General features: G+C 38.3%; 1 protein-coding gene across 1 annotated transcript in view; it reads left to right on the plus strand.

Moving 5' to 3' along the window:
- Positions 1-17,752, plus strand: part of LOC133537062 (tyrosine-protein kinase receptor UFO) — an 85,135-nt gene that overhangs the window by 62,287 nt on the left and 5,096 nt on the right. The window contains exons 13-19 of the mRNA XM_061877906.1: positions 591-686; positions 883-960; positions 1,025-1,117; positions 1,220-1,341; positions 8,283-8,392; positions 12,612-12,771; positions 12,833-12,969. Coding sequence (XP_061733890.1) covers positions 591-686; positions 883-960; positions 1,025-1,117; positions 1,220-1,341; positions 8,283-8,392; positions 12,612-12,771; positions 12,833-12,969 — 796 coding nt within the window. The remainder of the gene's footprint in view (positions 1-590; positions 687-882; positions 961-1,024; positions 1,118-1,219; positions 1,342-8,282; positions 8,393-12,611; positions 12,772-12,832; positions 12,970-17,752) is intronic.

Here is a 17,752-nt window from a genome sequence, read left to right on the forward strand (position 1 = left end):
GTCACAATAAAAAAGCCATGATTGTTGTTTGTGTTGAACAGGAAGTGCTGTGTCACAATAAAAGCCATGATTGTAGTTTGGGGAGAACCGGAAGAGGTCCATCACAATAAAAGCCGTGATTGTAGTTTGTGTAGAACAGGTAGTGGTCTGTCACAAAAAAGCCATGTTTGTAGTTTATGTAGAATAGGAAGTGGTCCGTCACAATAAAATACATGAAAAAGAAGCATATTGATTGCAGTTTATGGAGAACAGGAAGAGGCCCGTCACAATAAGAGCCATGATTGTAGTTTGTGGAGAACAGGAAGTAATCCGTCACAATAATAACTATGACTGTAATTTGTGGAGAACAGGAAGAGGTCCGTCACAATAAAAGACATGATTATAGTTTGTGGAGAACAGGAAGATTTATGTCACAATAAAAGCCAAGATTGTAGTTTGTGGAGAACAGGAAGTGGTCTGTCACAATAAAAGCCATGATTGTAGTTTGTGTAGAACAGGAAGTGTTGTGTCACAAAAAAAGCCATGATTGTAGTTTGTGTAGAACAGGAAGTGCTGTGTCAGAATAAAAGCCATGATTGTGTTGTGTGCAGTGAACAGTTTGGGCATCAGTGATGATCTGAAGCAGAAGCTGCAGGATGTGATGGTGGATCGACACAAGCTGACTCTGGGAAAGACGCTGGGAGAAGGTGAAGGAGCAAATAATGACATGTTTGTGTTCAAATATGTCATTATTTAAAAAAAATAAGTACAAACAATAGGGAATATTATTTTCTATATATATTTGTTTCCCCTGTTTTGTAAGTTTCCAAAGAGCCCTTTGAGTGTAATAATTGAGCCTGTCTCTGCTGCCCCCTGGTGGTGATGTGTGTTTGTGCGGCGCAGGAGAGTTTGGCTCAGTGATGGAAGGCCAGCTGACTCAGGAAGATTGTGTCCTGCGTGTGGCCGTCAAGACCATGAAGAGTAAGTCCACAAGGTCCCAACTGCTCTCACACACATTTGCAAAATGCCACCTCTCTGCTCGCAGTCGCCATCTGCACGCGCTCAGAAATGGAGGACTTCCTGCGAGAGGCCGTCTGCATGAAGGACTTTGACCACGCCAACGTCATGAGGCTGCTGGGTGAGACGCCAGCATCGCCACAAACATGGCCGACTCTCACAAACCCCCACACACACACACACACACACGTGCAAGGAGATGACTCAGTGTGTGTGTCGGCAGGTGTGTGTCTGCAGACGGTGGAGAGCGAGGGCTACCCTTCCCCCGTGGTCATCCTGCCCTACATGAAGCATGGCGACCTGCACAGCTACCTTCTCTACTCACGCCTGGGAGACTGTCCTGTGGTGAGTGCACGCTTGTACATACTAGTCATAGTGATAATAACAATAATAATAATAATAATAATGATAATAATAGTAATAACGATAGTAAAAATGGTAATGATAATAATAATGACAATAATGATAATAGTAATAATAACAATAATGATACTACAAATAATAATAATATTAATTATAGTAATAATAATGATATATTAATAATTTGATAATGCTAGTAGTACTAATAGTAATAATCATAGAATTAATAATCATAGTAATGATAATAATAATAATACAAATGATAATAATAATGATAGAAATACTAATTATAGTAATAATAGCAATGATAATAATAAATAAATAAATAAATAAATGGGTTGTACTTGTATAGCGCTTTTCTACCTTCAAGGTACTCAAAGCGCTTTGACACTACTTCCACATTTACCCATTCACACACACATTCACACACTGATGGAGGGAGCTGCCATGCAAGGCGCTAACCAGCACCCATCAGGAGCAAGGGTGAAGTGTCTTGCTCAGGACACAACGGACGTCAGGAGGTTGGTACTAGGTGGGAATTGAACCAGGGACCCTCGGGTTGCGCACGGCCACCCCACCACTGCGCCGTCCCTTTAAATGTATAGAATAGATAGAATAGAAAGTACTCTATTGATCCCTGGGGGAAATTCAGCACAACAGTTCGCTCACAATAAACAATAATAATAATAAAAAATATATAACATATATTATATATAATATATAATATAACGTAGAGAAAATATGTTCGCTTGACCGCTCCGCTTCACAACAAACAAAGAAACACCGGCTGTGTCTCGGTGCTAAAGACAGCTGCAATACACCGCTTTCCACCAACAGCATTGTTCTTTATAGTTGCCATTATTAATTGAACAAATTGCGAAAGATTCAGCAACACAGATGTCCAAAATACTGTGTGATTATGCAATTAAAGCAGACGACTTTTAGCCGCGAATGGTGTAGCGTTAATATTTCCTGACAGTCCGTGACGTCACGCGTACGCGTCATCATTCCGCGACGTTTTCAACAAGAAACTCACGGGAAATTTAAAATTGCAATTTAGTAAACTAAAAAGGCAGTATTGGCTTGTGTTGCAATGTTAATATTTCATCGTTGATATTTACACTATCAGACTGCGTGGTCGGTAGTAGTGGGTTTCAGTAGGCCTTTAAATGTATAGAATATCAATCAATCAATCAATCAATGTTTACTTATATAGCCCTAAATCACTAGTGTCTCAAAGGGCTGCACAAACCACCACGACATCCTCGGTAGGCCCACATAAGGGCAAGGAAAACTCACACCCAGTGGGACATCGGTGACAATAATGACTATGAGAACCTTAGAGAGGAGGAAAGCAATGGATGTCGAGCGGGTCTAACATGATACTGTGAAAGTTCAATCCACAATGGATCCAACACAGTCGCGAGAGTCCAGTCCAAAGCGGATCCAACACAGCAGCGAGAGTCCCGTTCACAGCGGAGCCAGCAGGAAACCATCCCAAGCGGAGGCGGATCAGCATCGCAGAGATGTCCCCAGCCGATACACAGGCAAGCAGTACATGGCCACCGGATCGGACCGGACCCCCTCCACAAGGGAGAGTGGGACATAGAAGAAAAAGAAAAGAAACGGCAGATCAACTGGTCTAAAAAGGGAGTCTATTTAAAGGCTAGAGTATACAAATGAGTTTTAAGGTGAGACTTAAATGCTTCTACTGAGGTGGCATCTCGAACTGTTACCGGGAGGGCATTCCAGAGTACTGGAGCCCGAAATGAAAACGCTCTATAACCCACAGACTTTTTTTGGGCTTTGGGAATCACTAACAAGCCGGAGTCCTTTGAACGCAGATTTTTTGCCGGGACATATGGTGCAATACAATCGGCAAGATAGGATGGAGCTAGACCGTGTAGTATTTTATACGTAAGTAGTAAAACCTTAAAGTCACATCTTAAGTGCACAGGAAGCCAGTGCAGGTGAGCCAGTACAGGCGTAATGTGATCAAACTTTCTTGTTCTTGTCAAAAGTCTAGCAGCCGCATTTTGTACCAACTGTAATCTTTTAATGCTAGACATGGGGAGACCCGAAAATAATACGTTACAGTAGTCGAGGCGAGACGTAACAAACGCATGGATAATGATCTCAGCGTCTTTAGTGGACAGAATGGAGCGAATTTTAGCGATATTACGGAGATGAAAGAAGGCCGTTTTAGTAACGCTTTTAATGTGTGCCTCAAAGGAGAGAGTTGGGTCGAAGATAATACCCAGATTCTTTACCGTGTCGCCTTGTTTAATTGTTTGGTTGTAAAATGTTAGAGTTGTATTATTAAATAGAGTTCGGTGTCTAGCAGGACCGATAATCAGCATTTCCGTTTTTTTGGCGTTGAGTTGCAAAAAGTTAGCGGACATCCATTGTTTAATTTCATTAAGACACGCCTCCAGCTGACTACAATCCGGCGTGTTGGTCAGCTTTAGGGGCATGTAGAGTTGGGTGTCATCAGCATAACAGTGAAAGCTAATACCGTATTTGCGTATGATGTCACCTAGCGGCAGCATGTAGATGCTGAAGAGTGCGGGGCCAAGGACCGAACCCTGGGGAACTCCACACGTTACCTTAACGTAGTCCGAGGTCACATTGTTATGGGAGACACACTGCATCCTATCAGTAAGATAAGAGTTAAACCAAGACAGGGCTAAGTCTGACATACCAATTCGTGTTTTGATACGTTCTAATAAAATATTATGATCGACGGTATCGAAAGCAGCGCTAAGATCGAGGAGCAGCAACATAGATGACGCATCAGAATCCATCGTTAGCAATAGATCATTAGTCATTTTTGCGAGGGCTGTCTCCGTGGAGTGATTTGCCCTGAAACCGGATTGAAAGGTTTCACATAGATTGTTAGACGCTAAGTGTTCATTTAACTGCTCCGCAACAATTTTTTCAAGGATTTTTGAAATAAAGGGAAGGTGAGACACCGGTTGGTAGTTTACCATGAGGTCAGGATCGAGGTTAGGTCTTTTAAGAAGAGGATGAATAACCGCTTTTTTGAATGCTAGGGGAACAGTGCCCGAGGAGAGTGATAAGTTTATAATATTTAGCACTGATGGACCTAATAATACAAAGAGCTCCTTGATCAGTTTCCCAGGGAGAGGGTCAAGTAAACATGTTGTCTGTTTTATTCCATTTACACGTTGTAACAATTCCTCTAATGTTATTTCCTCAGAACGAGAGAAACTATTTTGGAGGGCAGTATCCGCCGTATATACCATCGTATCAGTGTTAATAGAACCCCGTTGTAGTTGGGACGCATTGTCTTTAATCTCCTTTCTAATGACTTCAATTTTCTTACTAAAGAATTGCATAAAGTCATCAGCTGAGTGGGTTGAGCTACTGGAAGGGGTCCCTTGTTGGGTTAGCGATGCTACCGTACTAAACAAAAATTTAGGATCGTTTTTATTACAGTGGATGAGATTTGAGTAATATTTAGCTAAGGTAAGCATGCGTTTATAAGTTATTAAACCATCACTCCATGCTTGATGGTGCACCTCAAGTTTAGTCGTGCGCCATTTGCGTTCCAGCTTTCTACATAATAATTTCTGAGCTCTAGTTTCTTCTGTAAACCACGGGGTGCGCTTTTTTGGAGCCTTTTTTTAACTTTAGCGGTGCTATGTTATCAATGGCTTCACGCAGGGCGTCGTTAAAGTTGTTATTGAGGTTATTAATAGAGCCCACATACTTTGGGAATGGTGCCATTACCGAGGGCAGTAGGTCAGCAAGAGTTGTCGTTGTGGCTTTATTAATGTTGCGGCTGCTATAGCAGTTATTATTATTATTAGTTTGACGAACATGCGTCTGAACCTCGAATTTTATAAGGTAATGATCGGACAATACTTTAGTATACGGGAGTACCGTAATTTTGGAAACGGTGATACCCCTGACAAGCACTAGGTCTATCGTATTACCGTTGCGATACGTGGGTTCATTTATTATTTGTGTGAGACCACAGCTATCAATTACAGTCTGGAGCGCTACGCACGGTGGGTCCGATGGGGTATTCATATGGATATTAAAGTCCCCCATTATGATTATATTATCGGCGTGTGTCACTAGATCAGCAACGAACTCTGAGAATTCATTGATAAAGTCCGAATAGGGCCCTGGGGGGCGGTAGATAACAGCCAGGTGTAGAGGCAACGGTGTGACAGACCTCATAGTAAGCACCTCAAACGATTTATATTTATTATTTATGTTAGGACTAAGGTTAGAGTTTTCGTTGTATATTAGTGCGACCCCCCCACCCCTTTTAGGCGGACGGGCAATATGCGCATGTGTAAAGTTAGGAGGACATGCCTCATTTAGCGCAAAAAAGTCGTTTGGTTTAAGCCAGGTTTCGCTGAGACCGATGACGTTAAGATTGTTGTCTCTGATAATATCATTAACTAACAACGTTTTGGGAGACAATGATCTTATGTTTAAAAAACCTATATTATAGGTAGTGGGCTGTTTTAGGGAGTTTTTGATCAAATTATCCGTAGTAGCAATATTAATAATGTTGTGTTTATTATGCCCAGTGCATTTAGTATAGTTACGACCATATCTAGGAATTGATACGACAGGAATTTTCCGATTGTTTGATTGTTGTTTTGATAAACTGCACGCATCATGGTTAGCCACCTCAGTAACGGGGATTTTCCGATTGTTTGTTTGTTGTTTTGATAAACTGCACGCATCATGGTTAGCCACCTCAGTAACGGGGATTTTCCGATTGTTTGATTGTTGCTTTGATAAACTGCACGCATCATGGTTAGCCACCTCAGTAACGGGGATTTTCCGATTGTTTGTTTGTTATTGTATTGTATTGTTATTGTTATTTGTAATAGTAATAATATTGGTAATAATTATAATAATAATGATAATTATGATAATAGTAATAGTAGTAAAAATGATAATTATGGTAGTAATAATAAAAATGATAATAATAGTAATAATAATAATCATCATAATAATAATAATCATAGTAAAAATAATAATAGTAATATAATTATGATAATAATCATAGTAATGAGAGTAATAATATTACCATAATCATTATTACTATCATTACTATTACTATAGTAATAATAATAATAGTAATTATGATAATTATAATAATAGTAATAATTATACTAATACTACTACTAGTAGTAATAATAATAGTATTAATAATGATAATTATGACGATAATAATAGTAATAGAATAATAATAATAGTAAAAATAATAATAATAATCATAATGATAATTATTAGAAGAATAATAATAGTATACAAAATAATGATAGTAATAATAATAGTAATAATACTAGTAGTAATAATAATAATATCAGTAATAATAATAATAGTATTAATATAATGATGATAATAATAGTAGTAATTATAATAATAATAATTTATAATGATAATAGTAATACTACTACTACTACTAATAATAATAATAGTAATACTAATAATAGTAATATAGACAACATTGATAACAATAATAATAATAATAATAGTAATGCGTAAAGTCGCCACATCCCAATAGAATTATTGAAGCTTTACTGAATTACATATTTATTTTTGTATCATATTTTTGGACTAAATTAAACATCTTATGTATTAACAACTTTTTTCATGCACTTCCTCTTTAGCTCCTGCCTCATCAATAACACATCTCCACGTTGCTGTTACTTCAACATAGATACGATTTTTTCATGCTCTAACTCAAGGATGTCCAAAGTGCGATCCGAGGGCCACTTTTGACCAATTTAATTCATTTATCGAGTCGTTATTACCAATGCTGTCAAACGATAAAAAAACAACGACAGCTAAACCGACTTGATAACTCTACGGTGACGTTTTGGTGAATTTACAAAACGGAAACAATACAAAAAATAAGTTAATCCTAACAAAGACACACTTTAGTAAGTACGAATTGTTTTACTTATATTGTAAAACTTACAAACGTTTCTTGGAGTGATGAATGAAGAATGCATACAAAGAAAAACACAGTATGGATAGAACGGCGCTTCAAATTCCGGTTCAAAGCTTTACACAGCAGGAAATGCTTGATGCAGTGAGAAACTTGTCCAAAAGATGGCGCCATAGCACAAACAATGGCACATTTAAGTGTCTTTGCTTATGTTTAAGCAATGAAAAATCCAATGATTAGTTGCACCGTTTTATAAGCCGTAGAGTTCAAAGCGTAAGTAAAAAGGAGCAGCTTGTAGTCCGGAATTTAAGGTAAATAAAAATAAATACTTGGTCACAATTACAGTTTTATTGTTAAAATAGATTATTAGAAGGATTATAATAATCTGTGTATACTAATGGCATGAGTTAACTGGTTAGTTTGGACAGTTTACACTAACTTCCTTCAACACTTGCACTTTTAGCATCTTTAATGTACAAAATATACAGTTTGCATCCTTCCGTTTTACCTAAAAAGTCTGGACACCCCCACTCAAATTATCAGCAATCACTCCGCCGCTCATCAGTATCGGACAATTTTCATGAAAAGGTTTGTGGAAAAGCTGACAGGATTTATTTGTACTCCCCCGGCTAATTGTGTGTCTCCATACACAGTGTGGAGCCGCTCCTCTAAACTAATACTAATCTATCCATCCGTCCATTTTCTACCGCTTGTCCCTTTTGGGGTCGCGGTGGTTGCTGGATCCTATCTCAGCTGCATTCAGGTGGAAGGCAGGGTACACCCTGGACAGCTAATATTAATCTCCTTTACAAAAAATAAACTGCATGTATTCAGTATCATTCTCCTCAAGTAGTTTATCACTGGAGTATGACGCGTATTGGTATCGGCCGATTTCGCTCATAGACCGTATCGGAATCTCCTCTGTGCTAGTTTGTGCCGCCCCCTGCTGGCCGCGGTGCTCACATGCTCCTTTGTGCCACAGTACCTTCCTGCCCAGATGCTGGTCAAGTTCATGGCCGACATCGCCCGCGGCATGGAGTACCTGAGCAGCAAGAACTTTATCCACAGAGACCTCGCCGCACGCAACTGCATGTACGTATCTTTTAATTCCTCTGGTCAGCCAGGTGCATGCTGGGTAGTTTGCTGTGGAACAGAAATAATGATAATATTCCTCATGAATCAGCCGTGTTAGTTTTACATCACGCTGACGGGAGATGGAACGGATCAAATAAATACATGATATTAAAATATATAATACTACCTACTCTGTGGTTCGAGTGTCCGCCCCTGAGATCAGTAGGTTCTGAGTTCAAACCCCGGCCGAGTCATAGCAACTCGGAACCAAGGGTTGGAGTTGGGGGTTAAATCACCAAAAATGATTCCCGGGCGCGGCCACCGCTACCGCTCACTGCTCCCATCACCTCCTAGGGGGTGATCAAGGGTGATGGGTCAAATGCAGAAGATAATTTCGCCACACCAAGTGTGTGTGAGAGACAATCATTGGTATGTTAAGAAATAAATAACATTATTCATCCCTGTGTGGAAATAATTAGAATTGTAATTAAATACATGAATGTGTTATTAAATGTCATTTTGCATTAAATACATTGATATATTTAGGTAAGATTGATTTATTATATACATACATCAGTGTTATTAAATGTCATTTTACATTAAAAATAAATGAATGACGTGTAAGATTTCTCTAGTAAATCATACATGAATACATAAATGTGTCATTAAAAGTAATTTACATGAAATAAAGTAATGACACATTTAAGTAAGATCTATTTATTAAATTCATACATAAACACATGTTTTATTTAATTTGAATAATATTAAAAAAAATTATGACACATTTATGTAAGATTTTTTCTAAGTTTAAAGAAATACTTAAAGGCCTACTGAAATGAGATTTTCTTATTCAAACGGGGATAGCAGGTCCATTCTATGTGTCATACTTGATCCTTACGCGATATTGCCATATTTTTGCTGAAAGGATTTAGTAGAGAACATCCACGATAAAGTTCGCAACTTTTGGTCGCTAATAGAAAAGCCCTGCCTTTACCGGAAGTATGTGCGCGTGACGTCACGGGTTGCAGCGCTCCACACATATTCACATTGTTTTTAATGGGAGCCACCAGCAGTAAGAGCAATTAGGACCGAGAAAGCCACAATTTCCCCATTAATTTGAGCGAGGATGAAAGATTTGTGAATTAGAATATTGATAGTGAAGGACTAGAAAAAAAAGAAAAGAAAACGACGGCCCAGGGCGGTGGCAGTGTGAGCGATTCAGATGTAATTAGACACATTTACTAGGATAATTCTGGAAGATCCCTTATCTGCTTATTGTTTTAATAGTGTTTTAGTGAGATTTTAAAGATTGTAAAGTCATACCTCGAGGTCGGATGGCTGCGGTGAACACAAAGTGTCTCAGAGAGAAGCCGAGGAGCCAAACTCAAAGCTGCCTTTTAAACAGCTGCTGCAGGACGACGAATAATCCAATGATATCTCCGGTAAGATATATATCACAATTTCCCCATCCAAAAACATGTTGGTTGATGTAGAGAAAACATGTTCGCTTGACCGCTCCGCTTCACGACAAACAAAGAAACACCGGCTGTGTCTCGGTGCTAAAGACAGCTGCAATACACCGCTTTCCACCAACAGCATTGTTCTTTATAGTCTCCATTATTAAATGAACAAATTGCAAAACATTTAGCAACACAGATGTCCAAAATACTGTGTAATTATGTGGATAAAGCAGACGACTTTTAGCCGCGAGTGGTGCAGCTGCTAATATTTCCTGACAGTCCGTGACGTCACGCGTACACGTCATCATTCCGCGACGTTTTCAACAAGAAACTCGCGGGAAATTTAAAATTGTAATTTAGTAAACTGAAAAGGCCGTATTGGCATTTCATCATTGATATATAAACTATCAGACTGCGTGGTGGGTAGTAGTGGGTTTCAGTAGGCCTTTAAATGTGTTATTTAATGTCATATTGTTGTGCTTGTAGCGTGAAAGCAAGACAACTTGAAGTATCGTTGACACACAAAAACGTGTGCGTCGTTTATTCATCCAGAACCAGCGAGAATGAACACTAACACATTCAAAAATGGCGGGAACAACAAACCCCCACCTTTGGGAGAATCTCTTGACGGCCACTTAAAGCGGCCGCGCCGAATGACCCGCTTTTAACTGCATACATGTATGCTCAACAGAACAACATTGTCATCTGCATAATCCAACAGTACAGTGAATAATGATAACAAAGTCAAGTAATTATGTCCGTAAATCAACCGCTACAATGTTACATTAAATATATAAATGCCCTATTTAAGTAAGATTTATTTATTAAATGCATAATTAAATGTGTTATTAAATGTCATTTTGCAATCAATCAATGACACATATACAAATGGTAAATGGGTTGTGCTTGTATAGCACTTTTCTACCTTCAATGTACTCAAAGCGCTTTGACACTACTTCCACATTTACCCATTCACACACACATTCACACACTGATAGAGGGAGCTGCCATGCAAGGCGCTCACCAGCACCCATCAGGAGCAAGAGTGAAGTGTCTTGCTCAAAGACACAACGGACGTGACTAGGATGGTAGAAGGTGGGGATTGAACCAGGAACCCTCAGATTGCTGGCACAGCCACTCTACCAGTACTTGGTACTTGACACAAACATATTTGGTAATAAATAAATCAATGACACATTTAAGTAAGATTTATCTATTGTATGCGTACATAAATACTCAGGTGTTATTAAATATAATCCATCCATCCATCTTCTTCCGCTTATCCGAGGTTGGGTTGCGGGGGCAGCAGCCTAAGCATTGAAAGCCCAGACTTCCCTCTCCCCATCCAATTCGTCTAGCTCTTCCCGGGGGATCCCGAGGCGTTCCCAAGCCAATATAATATTGACATATTTAGGTAAGAATTATTTATATATATTATAATATGTATATTATATATACATATTATAATATATATTATATATTAATGTGTTATTAAATGTCATTTTACAATAAATATATAAATGATACTTTAAAGTAAGATATATTAAATGCATGTGTATTTAATGAAGTGAAGTGAATTATATTTATATAGCGCTTTTTCTCTAGTGACTCAAAGCGCTTTACATAGTGAAACCCAATATCTAAGTTACATTTAAACCAGAGTGGGTGGCACTGGGAGCAGGTGAGTAAAGTGTCTTGCCCAAGGACACAACGGCAGTGACTAGGTTGGCAGAGGTGGGAATTGAACCTGCAACCCTCAAGTTGCTGGCACGGCCACTCTACCAACCGAGCTAAATGAATTAATGAAATGTGTATTGTTTATTACAGCGTGTAATAACACTTGGACTTAAATGTGTAATATGTGTTTATTACAGGTTTAATAACACTTGCACTTAAAAGTGTCAATATGTTTATTACAGGTGTAATAACATTTAGAACTACATGTGTAACATTGTGTTTATTACAGGTGTAATAACATTGAGATTTACATGTTGATAATGTGTTTATTACAGGTGTAATAACATTAAGACTTACATATGTAATAATGTGTTTATTACAGGTGTAATAACATTGAAACTTACATGTGTAATAGTGTTTATTACAGGTGTAATAACATTAAGACTTACATATGTAATAATGTGTTTATTACAGGTGTAATAACATTGAAACTTACATGTGTAATAGTGTTTATTACAGGGGTAATAACATTTAGATTACATGTGTAATAGTGTTTATTACAGGGGTAATAACATTTAGATTACATGTGTAATAGTATTTATTATAGGGGTAATAACATTTAGATTACATGTGTAATATCGTGTTTATTACAGGTGTAATATTGTGTTTATTACATGTGTAATATTGTGTTTATTACAGGTGTAATATTGTGTTTATTACAGGTGTAATAACATTGAGACTGACATGTGTAATAATGTGTTTATTACAGGTGTAATAACATTTAAATTACATGTGTAATATTGTGTTTATTACAGGTGTGATAACATTTAGATTACATGTGTAATAATGTGTTTTACAGGTATGATATTGAGACTTAAATTTGTAAAAATGTGTTTCTTACAGGTGTAATAACATTGAAACTTACATGTGTAATAATGTGTTTATTACAGGTGTGATAACATTTAGCTTACATGTGTAATATTGTGTTTATTACAGGTGTGATATTGAGACTTAAATTTGTAATAATGTGTTTATTATAGGTGTAATAATGAATAAGAGATGCTTGAGAAGTGAAATGTTGTGTGTGTGTGTGTGTGCAGGCTGAACGAGAACATGAACGTGTGCGTGGCAGACTTCGGTCTGTCCAAGAAGATCTACAACGGAGACTACTATCGGCAGGGTCGCATCTCCAAGATGCCCGTCAAGTGGATCGCCATCGAGAGTTTGGCGGACAGAGTCTACACCAGCAAGAGTGATGTGGTGAGTGCGGCACGCCACCGCTACTGTAGGCTCCGCCCCTAACAAGGTCCTCCTCCTGCAGTGGTCCTTTGGTGTCACCATGTGGGAGATCGCCACCAGGGGGCAGACTCCCTATCCCGGTGTGGAGAACAGTGAGATCTACGACTATTTACGGCAGGGCAATCGTCTCAAGCAGCCTCCCGACTGTCTGGACAGCATGTGAGCGCCAACTCTTTAACTACTTCCTCCTCTCTCTTACCACTTCCTCATCTCTCTTACAACTTCCTCATCCCTCTTACTACTTCCTCATCTCTCTTACTACTTCCTCATCTCTCTTACTACTTCCTCATCTCTCTTACTACTTCCTCCTCTCTCTTACCACTTCCTCCTCTCTCTTACCACTTCCTCCTCTCTCTTACTACTTCCTCATCTCTCTTACTACTTCCTCATCTCTCTTACTACTTCCTCATCTCTCTTACTACTTCCTCATCTCTCTTACCACTTCCTCCTCTCTCTTACTACTTCCTCCTCTCTCTTACAACTTCCTCATCCCTCTTACTACTTCCTCATCTCTCTTACTACTTCCTCATCTCTCTTACTACTTCCTCCTCTCTCTTACCACTTCCTCCTCTCTCTTACCACTTCCTCCTCTCTTACTACTTCCTCATCTCTCTTACTACTTCCTCATCTCTCTTACTACTTCCTCATCTCTCTTACTACTTCCTCAGCTCTCTTACTACTTCCTCCTCTCTCTTACTACTTCCTCCTCTCTCTTACTACTTCCTCCTCTCTCTTACTACTTCCTCAGCTCTCTTACTACTTCCTTAGCTCTCTTACTACTTCCTCAGCTCTCTTACTACTTCCTCCTCTCCAACACCTCCCCTCTCTTACTACTTCCTCATCTCTCTTACTACTTCCTCTTCTCCAACACCTCCTCTCTCTTACTACTTCCTTATCGCGCTTACTACTTCTTCATCTCTCTTACTACTTCCTCCTCTCCAACATCTCAGCTCTCACTCAGCTCATAGTTCAATATGGCAATCTATTAGATTTTGTAAATACATCGCACATGATACCACACACAAGTAAACACACTACTTGTATTATCACATATCACACACAAGTAAAGACACTACATGTATCACACATGATATCACACACATGATATCACACACAGGTAAACACACTACTTGTATTATCACATATCACACACAAGTAAAGACACTGCATGTATCACACATGATATCACACACATGATATCACACACAGGTAAACACACTACTTGTATTATCACATATCACACACAAGTAAAGACACTACATGAATTACAATACATGTAGATAGATGATATCACACACAAGTAAACACACTACTTGTATCACACATGATATCACACACATGTAAATATACTACTTGTATTATCACATATCACACACAAGTAAAGACACTACATGTGTCACACATGATATCACACATAAGTAAACACGCTACATGTATCACACATGATATCACACACATGATATCACACACAGGTAAACACACTACTTGTATATTATCACATATCACACACAAGTAAAGACGCTACATGAATTACAATACATGTAGATAGATGATATCACACACATGTAAACACTACTTTTAATGTACACCAGGGGCGCTCACACTTTTTCTGCAGGTGAGCTACTTTTCAATTGACCAAGTCGAGGAGATCTACCTCATTCCTATTTATAATTTATATTTATTTATTTATGAAAGAGACATTTTTGTTAACAAGTTAATGGTGTTTAATGATAATACAAGCATGTTTAACACACATAAATTCCTTTCTTTCATGAAGACAAGAATATAAGTTGGTGTATTTGATTCTGATGACTTGCATTCATTGGAATTAGACAGTGGTGCTGATAACGTCCGCATTTTCAAATGGAGGAAAAAAAAAGTCCTCCTTTCTGTCCAATACCACATGAAAGTGGTTGGATTTGGCATCTCATTTGTCCAACTTGCATACTCGTTTTTAAACACTTTGTTATGAGAGTAGCATATGTGTGTGGCCCTTTTAATGTCTGGCAGCAGGTGAGTGACGTCAGTAACTGTGCGGGTGGGCAAGCAAGTGAGAAAGCGGTCGCTGAGGGCGGGGGAGAAATACATTGGCATCAAACTCCGTAGCTTGCTAGCTTGTGCACGCTAGCTTTCTGAGACTCTTATTTTGTTAGCACAGGCAGGATGAAACAGGTCTTTTATGGTGAAGACAGGAACTGTGCTGTCGGTCTTTAGAGTTTTGACAGTAGGTACGGAGTCTCTAGAAATAAAATGTGTTTCTCTGCGTCCGCCCTGTTAGTGATTTTTTTCTTAAATATGAGCTCGCAGCAGCCAGCATCATCTCACAAGATCCTCGGGTGCCGAGAATGTCAAACAACTGACGAAAGTGAAGTCTTGGTATGATTGATGATTGCTCATTTTTATGTATATTTTTTAATGCCTGGCTTGAGATCGACTGACACACCCTCCGAGATCGACCAGTCGATCGCGATCGACGTAATGCCCACCCCTGATGTACACGATATCACACAAAGTAAACACACTACTTGTATCACACATGATATCACACACAACTAAACACACTACTTGTATCACACATGGTATCACACACAAGTAAACACACTACTTGTATCACACACAAAGTAAACACACTACTTTTAATTTACATGATATCACACACAGGTAAACACTACTTTTAATGTACATGATATCACACAAAGTAAACACACTACTTTTAATTTACATATCACACACAGGTAAACACTACTTTTAATATACATGATATCACACAAAGTAAACACACTACTTGTATCACACATGATATCACACACAGGTAAACACTACTTTTAATATACATGATATCACACAAAATAAACACACTACTTGTATCACACATGGTATCACACACAAGTAAACACACTACTTGTATCACACACAGGTAAACACTACTTTTAATGTATATGATATCACACAAAGTAAACACACTACTTGTATCACACATGATATCACACACAGGTAAACACTACTTTTAATATACATGATATCACACAAAGTAAACACACTACTTGTATCACACACAAGTAAACACGGTGCTTGTATCACACATGATACCACACACAAGTAAACACACTACTTGTATTATCACATATCACACACAAGTAAAGACGCTACATGAATTACAATACATGTAGATAAACACTACTTTTAATATACATGATATCACACAAAGTAAACACACTACTTGTATCACACATGATATCACACACAGGTAAACACTACTTTTAATATACATGATATCACACAAAGTAAACACACTACTTGTATCACACATGATATCACACACAGGTAAACTACTTTTAATATACATGATACCACACAAAGTAAACACACTACTTGTATCACACATGATATCACACACAAGTAAACATGGTACTTGTATCACACATGATATCACACACAAGTAAACACACTACTTGTATTATCACATATCACACACAAGTAAAGACGCTACATGAATTACAATACATGTAGCTAGATGATATCACACACAACACACTACTTGTATCACACATGATATCACACAGGTAAATGCCCTAGTTGTATCGCTTGTGATATCCCACACAGGTAAATGTGCTACTTTTATCGTACATGATCTCACACAAAGTTAAATACCCTAGTTGTATCGCATGTGATATCACACACAGGTAAACGTGCTACTTTTATCGTAAATGATATCACACACAGGTAAATGCCCTAGTTGTATTGCACGCTACTTGTATCACACACAAGTAAAGATGCTACGTGTATTACAATACTTTTAATTACATGATATCACACACAAGTAAACACTATTTGCATCACACATGATTATCACACATACCGTAAGTAAACACACTACTTGTATCGCACATGATATCACACAGAGGTAAATGCCCTAGTTGTATTGCATGCGATATCACACACAGGTAAACGTGCTACTTTTATCGTACATGATACCACACACAAGCAAACACGCTACTTGTATCACACATGATATCACACACAAGTAAACATGCTACTTGTATCTTACATGATATCACACACAAGTAAACACGCTACTTGTATCGTACATGATATCACACACAAGTAAAAATGCTGCGTGTATTACAATACACATAGATACATGATATCACACACAAGTAAACACGCTGCTTGTTTCGCACACAAGTAAACACGCTGCAGGACCGCTTGTATTGCACATGTCACACACAGGTAAATGCCCTACTTGTATCGTATGTGATATCACCCACAAGTAAATGCACTACTTGCATTGCACGTGATATCACACAGTTTCCACACAAGCTGATTTCATCCCATATGTGTATTGTTTCGCTATCACTGTGGTATGGTTTTACTAATCAGTGCTGTATCGCAGTGTTAGTACTGTGGTATGGTCTCACTAATCAATGCTGTATTGCAGTGATATTACTGTGGTATGGTCTCACTAAACAGTGCTATATTGCAGTGATATCACTGTGGTATGGTCTCACTAATCAGTGCTGTCAGTGTGGTATGGTCTCACTAATCATTGTTGTATTGCAGTGATATCACTGTGGTATGGTCTCACTAATCAATGCTGTATTGCAGTGATATTACTGTGGTATGGTCTCACTAAACAGTGCTATATTGCAGTGATATCACTGTGGTATGGTCTCACTAATCAGTGCTGTCAGTGTGGTATGGTCTCACTAATCAATGCTGTATTGCAGTGATATCACTGTGGTATGGTCTCACTAATCAATGCTGTATTGCAGTGATATCACTGTGGTATGGTCTCACTAATCAGTGCTGTCAGTGTGGTATGGTCTCACTAATCAATGCTGTATTGCAGTGATATCACTGTGGTATGGTCTCACTAATCAATGCTGTATTGCAGTGATATTACTGTGGTATGGTCTCACTAAACAGTGCTATATTGCAGTGA

The sequence above is a fragment of the Nerophis ophidion genome, linkage group LG18 (assembly GCF_033978795.1).
Source record: "Nerophis ophidion isolate RoL-2023_Sa linkage group LG18, RoL_Noph_v1.0, whole genome shotgun sequence".
Classification (NCBI taxonomy): domain Eukaryota; kingdom Metazoa; phylum Chordata; class Actinopteri; order Syngnathiformes; family Syngnathidae; genus Nerophis; species Nerophis ophidion.